Below are 7,548 nucleotides of genomic sequence, written 5' to 3' on the forward strand. Positions count from 1 at the left end.
ATCGAAAATATATGTCATCCACATCAATGTTCTCTTAATTTTTAGCAACATCAATTTTTCGAGATCATCAACAACAATAGAAAATTTCAACTTTAACTTTATTGTGAAGAAAAATAAATAAATTATAATAATTATCAGTTCACACACAAAAAAAATAATAAATAACTTACAATGTAAAACTTACCTAATAACAAGTTATATAATTATCAGTTCGAACTCATACTAACATCATTCTTCCTTGATTTTAATTAGTTCACTTTCAAAAGTAATTTGACTTAGAATTGTCAAAGTACTTTGTGTGATATAATATTTGAACATAAATAAATCAATTAGAATTAAGTAGATAAGTGGTTAAAATTTTAAAGATTTAATAAACCATTGTGAAGTTACTAACTCAAGTCAAAAGTCAGTAAAAAAAGTAAATGTAACAAAATAAAATAACACATGTCAATGTTCAACTCTTACTAATAACTAGAGTTGTCAATAAAGTTTCAAAGTCTTAAATTCTCTTTCAAAAATCTCATACTAAACCTTTAATATTAGGCCCTTTATCAAAATAAATATTTTAAGGTCTCGACTTATTATATTATTATTTTTTGTGAGCTTAAGTGGTGGGACTCAAAAACCTAATGTTTTATTAATTGAGATATTTTCTTATAAAAAATTTGATATTTATTTTTTTCGAAAAAATATCGGAAAAATTTAAAGAAAATCTAAAATGCCTTTTTCTCAAAAAAAATTTTAAATTATTTGTTTTTTGAAAAATTTTGTAAGCAAAATCAAAAATTTTTATTTTTTTTGAAAAAATCATTTTTTTTTCGAATTAAAAAATTTCAAAAATAAAATTATAAAATTAATTTATCAGAAAAAAAAATTAATTTTTATTTTAAAAAATATCAAATTTTATTTTGAAAAAGTGGACCCATAAAATTTGAAGACCTTTTAAAATTTGAAGACCTTTTTAGTTTTGAAGACCTTTTAAACTATGAAACTTTTTATCCCTCAAACATGTAGTCTAAGGCAAATAATTAGCGATCAAACATGTAGTCTAAGGCAAATAATTAGCGAGCTTATCAAATTGAAAATTCTACTAACAACAGTGAAAGATTTAGAAACTCTAAGCCCAACTATTTACTTCAGATGAAGAATGGTAGAGAGGATATATAATAGTGAGCGTGAGACGGAGAAAAAGTTACCATGTGCTATTGGGCTGTGCAAACATTCCGATAACCGGCCCCCGGGTATGACACATGAGGAGATGTTTCGATTTTTATTTAGTATTGAAAATTTTAAATCACTATCTGATAATAATTTAAAAGTACGCTTCAACCTATCTGATAATAATTTAAAAGTACGCTTCATACAAAGTTGTTAGAGATATTTTAACAATTGAATTAAAATCAAAATTTACAAAATTAAATTCTTTGAAAATATTTAATTATTTTCATAATAAATTATCAGTTTATAAAATAATATTAACTACCTTCAGTTACTGTTAAATAGATTGAGACTTTTTAAATTAAAATTATTAAAATCTTATTTGCAATTAATGTTACAAGATAGATTAAATACTATTTCTTTAATTTCTATCAAAAATATTTTTCAAAGAAAATTGATTATTATCAGTCTAAAAATCAATGGTTGCTCAAAGACAATAGAATTATCATAAAAGTTAATTTAAAGTAGGAAAACATTGAAAAAAATCTTATATACAGAAAAACGATACTCTTTTTCTCATAATAACGGTCACAATTACACAAAAATTGTCCCAAAATAATTGACATTCAAGTTAGTTAAGTAAAGTTTGTACGTAAGAACTTTCCCACCCAAATTAGTGAAAGATTTGCAATACACAGTACACCATAAACTTCTTTGTCTATCAGTCTACTTGACTGTCCACTTCTTAATTTTCCAAAAATAAATCAACATTTGATACAATAGAGAATAGACTGCAAAACTGGATGGTTCCCTGTATAAATGCTCCCAAGTTCTTTGAGGTGTTTGGAATCTGCTACCTCAGTTTAAGTCTTTTTAATGGGTCCTTACTTTTCCCTCAAATATCAAATGATCCCCAATAAAATACAAGCAATAATATAATACAATCAAACTACAAAAAATTAAACATTATCAAGATTCCAAGGGGAAAACAATGCTAATAATTTACCAAGCCAAAATCCACAGTCTTCATTTGACTATTACGATGTATACAACTCCTGAGTCATAATGTTAATATCTTGATAGCCAAAATCGCGCATCATTTGCTTAAGTTATTTGGGGGTTAGTCTCAGGACTACTCCAACTCAACATTTGCCACCCTCAGAAGATGTGGACACAATGTGTGCAACTACTATGATTTATCTCCTCCCTGTCCACTTCACCTTTTCTTATGCCTTTGATTTTTGTCTGTTAAGTATTAATTCCTAGATATACTCATTTATTCGCTCTTCTTAGTCTTACTCCTTCTCTTTAGTGATGCTACATCTCCTAATGCCTCCACCTCCTTTTTTCCCTGCTTTTTACCTTTCTTGGCAAATTCTTTATTTCTTTTTCTCTTTTTACTTCTATCCTTTAATAATCCTTTCTCTTCTAGCATTTTCAGTTTCTGTTTTTTCCGCTCTTTTGCTTTCTCTTCAAAGCCATCATCCATCATCTTCATTTCTGCAACATTCTTAGCACTGAAAACCTACAATGTATCAAAAGTAAAGAAGTCATTTGGAAATTTAAAAAATAAGCCTTACATAGCTCATAATTTTAAATTTTAAAAAAGCTACAATCAAGAAGAGCCAACAAAACACAATCTGATACGCAAATCAATCACTAGACTGAAAAGCTACACCATAAAAACATACCTTTTTCATCAAAGATAGCACCTCTTTTTCATTGTATACAATTATTTCAAGTTGCCTTGCAATAAGGGCCTCTATTTCATGAATGAGAGCAACATCATTCTGCAAATGCCAAACTTAGATGGTTACAAAAGAGGAAACTAATGTAAAACAAATATCAGAATCCTAAAATGATGTCATTTAATATAAATGAAACACCATCATCGCTATTGAAACAATCCAAACAATGCTTATGCAAACAGCAAGACCATATGAAAATATTTAGATGTCTTTATGTTATGACTAACAACAAAGTTTGCAATGCCCTATTCATAATACTACACTTAACTTTAGAGCTCAGATGTGCCATTTTTGAAGACATCACATACCTATAAGTGTTGGGTACTCATGGATATGCATACCAAGCATGTAATGAAATTATTTTAAGAAAAATGGGTAGAGCAGAGTGACTCTATGGATAATAACTTCCATATTGTTTTTGCATAATGGGTAAGAGCATACTAGTTACAGAATACTCAAGGGTCTCCATCAAGACACACTATTCCCTTTCACCATTCTGGACAGAGAAGCTTAAAGATACAGATGGTGAAGACATAGCAGCCAGTCAATGTATTACAAGAAAAAAATTAAAAATCAATACATACACCATAAACTCTTTCAACTACAATGCATGAAAACTCAATTTCAAACAATAAAATAAAATCTGAAAGGATCTGTTTACTACTTTGAGAAAATATTTTCTATTTTCATTTCATGTTTTCATTTTTTAATTACAAAACTGCCACCTTGTTTTCAATTTGTTTCGTGTTCTCAAAGAATTGTATAGAAAACACTCAAAAGTGGATTTTTTTTTTGTTTTCAGTGTTTTCTGCACAAATCTTTGAAAACAGAAAACAGATTGAAAACAATGTGGCAGTTTTGAAATTAAAAGGGAAAACAGAACATAAAAAAAATGTTTGCTCTTATCTCTAAAGTAACATGTTTACCTGGGTGATGAGGCTCAAAGCTTGTCCTCCTCTACCTGCTCTTGCAGTACGACCAACACGATGTATATAATCTCGTGGAAACCTGCAGGAGAATAGTTGAAATCCATTTCATCAAATGCTTGAAAAGCGACGAATAAAATAGCTAAATTGGAAATGAAAAGTAACCTTGGAACATCATAATTGATAACAAGGTCAACTGTAGGAATATCCAAACCGCGACCGGCAACATCAGTTGCTAGTAATATTGAAACCTTTCCTGATTTAAATTCCTGAAGTGCTTCAAGCCTCTGAGCCTGTGACCTGAATGAATATAGCGCTGCAGCTTCTTGATCAAGCACTTCCAGCATTAAACTTAAACGATGACAATCTCTGCAATTTGAAAACTTTTAAAGTATCTACAAAGATCTAGACAAAGAGAAGGAGAAATAATTACTTAGGATAATCAAATAGTTTAGGAATAATTGTCATAAAATTTCCACTTTAGACCTCAACTTGCACGCCCAAGTGTAAGCAACCATGACTCAGAACAACTATACTCCTATACTATCAACACTTACTTTTCCAATGTGCAAGTCAACAGTTCAGTTACTATCAACACTTACTCCTATACAAGTAATTGAATCTTATTTTTAAAATACACAGCAAATAAAGCTTTGAATCACCAACAAAAACAAACAACCTCTTTCCACATATTGATGTTAAACCATAACCTACATTTTCTGCTGAAAGGCATGCAATGATGCATCCCATATTTTACGAGAGTAATCCTACATACACCCAATGTCTACTAACAAGCGGGGACACACGAAAACCAATCTCAAGTCTGACTGCCTGCCAAGTGCCAACTATCATTTTTTAGCACATCACAAAAGGTTTTATTAAACGAGGCGAGGCAAACAATTGGCCATCACACATAACAATACCAACAGATATTTAATTAGACTGGAGAGTCCACAACCTAAAACTTCAAAAGGTATTTCATTCCTTCAAAATCATAGAGAAAGCTAATGGTATCTAGTGATGACCTATAAATTTTCAACAACAAACAAGGAGGAAAAGAAAGGGAGGGAAATGCAAAACTAATACAATCAATATTTATCATGCCGGTATTACAATGAGTTTTATCTTTTACCTTCTGACAATGGGGAAGGGGGAAGTTATGACAAAAACATAACAGCCTAACCATCAAATGAAAAAAAGCAATCAAAGTTAAAAGTATGACATTAGCTACAAAAAAATAGTAGGCAGGGTTGTTTAATAAATATACGAGCTGAAAGTGGCAACATGATACTATCCCTATAGCATCTCGGGAAAAAAAGTGTTCTGAGCCCAAGAGAATAAACATGAATAGCATGCCATAAACATACAACAAAAATTAGTCATGAAAAAATTGAATAGATCATCTAGAAAGATACCTGCATGTGGAGACAAAGACAATAGCAGACCGAATGCTATTTTCTTCCATTTTAGACAACACATACATCAAATATACATCCTTCACCTTTTTAGGAATTATTACACCTTGTTGTGTAAGCTTTTCAACTGTCTTAAACCCTTCATAAGCCTCAAAGGCATACAGCTTATCTTGGTAACGGTCACACAACTTTTGAAGATTACTCGTCGTGGTTGCAGAAAAGAACAAGTTTTGCCGGTTTTCAGGTAAGCACTGAAAGATAAATTTCAACTCCTCCTGAAAACCAACATCCAGGACTCGATCCGCTTCATCCAAGACAAGATACTGCAGAACCAAGTATCAAGTACAGCATAATCATAATAATGTTCACTCTATTTATAATTTTTTAAAACAATGCAATGTATAATATTTATAAAAATAAGCTGTACTCACTCAATTAAAGTATGTATAAGCTACTTCTATAATAAAAGATAAAATAAAGCCAAACTATTTTCATAAATTATTCTAAAGAGCTTATAAAAATAAGCTGAAAACAAGTTATCCACGTGCAATAAGTTGTTTTTATAAGGTCTCCAAAACAATTTTAGTAGTGTTTATGTAGGTAAATAAACTTTTATAAGTGGATCCAAACAGATCCTTAATCATACAAGTAAATCATGCAATTTTAATTACTAACAGTTACAAAATAGATTATAATCATGGATAGCATAAATTAACCGCAAATGCATTGGCAAATCAAAACAACAGCGACAATTCAGATACAATCAAATAAAACAAAAACAAAAACAAAAAAATCACCAAATTCATCGTGATCATTGTTCATTAGATTCATTACCTTAGTCCTAGCAAAAACAGGAGGAATTTCAGGACTATCTTTAAGCAAGACCTTAATCCTCCCGGGAGTAGCGATAACAAGGTGAGGTCTGGCGACCAACTCTTGAGTCTGTTTAAGCATATCCATACCTCCAACAATAACCGCAATGCGGAGGCGGAGCGAGGATCCAAGGGCGCGGAACTGCTCAGCCAGCTGAAACGCAAGCTCGCGCGTGGGCGTCACCACGAGAGCGAACACACCGAACGGATGCTCAGCGAGACGCTGAAGAATAGGAAGCGCAAACGCCGCCGTTTTACCGCTTCCAGTCTCGTCGATACCGATCACGTGGCGGCCTTCTAGAACCTTTGGGATACAGTGCTGTTGCACGCGCCGTGGCTTCTTCATGCCGAGCTCCTTGCACGTCTTGACAACCCATTCTGATAGTCCAAGATCGGAAAACGTGGCGGCGGAGGTGTCATTGGTGTTTTCGGCGGTAGAGTTAGGGTTTTCATTGGAAACGACTGCGTTTTGAGGGATTTGGGGATGGGAGTTACGTTCTGTGGCATTGGAAGTGAGGGGTGAAGGGTTTATGGAGGGTTTGCAGGATGGTTTGAAGAGTGGGAAGTTTTCGTCTGTTAGGTTTTGTTGTTGCTCCATTATGTTGCCGTGTTACTGTCGAGGAATTGGTGATGGAGGGTTTATCAAAATTAATTTTTATTTATTGGGTCTCATATATATTTTACAGTTAGACTAACTTTTTTTAGTTACACCCGAAAAATAAATTATAAATTAAATAGTTAAAATGTTTTATTATTATTTATATTTCTAAAATTCTTATTTTATCTTTCTTTTCTTCATCTCTCTCGTTCATTTAAAAATATAAGTGTTTTCGATCAACAAATATAAATTGAAATATGTTTAACCCTCGTATTTAAAAAAGTATATATATGTAAATTGATTCAATATATAGGTTAAGAAATTATATTTACACAGACATAGTTTATGTAAACATATGTTTAATTAATTTATGTACGAGTGAATATAAATCAAATTAAGTTGATATATGTATAGTTTTATTTACATTGTTTGTTAACACAATTCACGTAAACTTGTATATACGTCATGAATTAACTTTACTTAAACTACGTGAATTAAGTTCATGTAGGCAATTTTGATTCAACTTTTATTTCTTCTTAATGCATGCAGCTAAATGAATCAACATAAACTTTTATTTTTGACGCAATGAATGGCGGTGTGGAATATAGTAACGTGAAGTTGACTGATGTATTTACCATTAAAATGATGTTTGATACACGAGAATATTTATTGAGATTCGCTAAAAATACTTTAAGAAAAATGGAATTGTTGTAATCATCTTTATATCCGAAACAACCACAACAGGCCAAGAACAAAGACAAAGTTAATTTTTGGTTGTGAAAGAAACGACAAGCATAAACCTTGCAAGAACCTAAATCATGTGTTGGGTAC

General features: G+C 31.5%; 1 protein-coding gene across 1 annotated transcript; it reads right to left on the bottom strand.

Moving 5' to 3' along the window:
• Window positions 1–1,868: 1,868 nt before the first annotated feature.
• LOC101506536 (DEAD-box ATP-dependent RNA helicase 36) lies at window positions 1,869–6,767 on the bottom strand. The gene is made up of 6 exons (XM_004503161.4): window positions 6,082–6,767; window positions 5,248–5,570; window positions 3,998–4,201; window positions 3,833–3,914; window positions 2,850–2,948; window positions 1,869–2,683 (listed from the first exon to the last, which is right to left on the bottom strand). The coding sequence occupies exons 1-6, from the start codon at window positions 6,715–6,717 to the stop codon at window positions 2,435–2,437; spliced, it is 1,593 nt and encodes a 530-aa protein (XP_004503218.1). The 5' UTR covers window positions 6,718–6,767; the 3' UTR covers window positions 1,869–2,434.
• Between the last annotated feature and the right edge of the window lie 781 nt (window positions 6,768–7,548).

This window comes from Cicer arietinum, chromosome 6 (genome assembly GCF_000331145.2).
Source record: "Cicer arietinum cultivar CDC Frontier isolate Library 1 chromosome 6, Cicar.CDCFrontier_v2.0, whole genome shotgun sequence".
Classification (NCBI taxonomy): Eukaryota; Viridiplantae; Streptophyta; class Magnoliopsida; order Fabales; family Fabaceae; genus Cicer; species Cicer arietinum.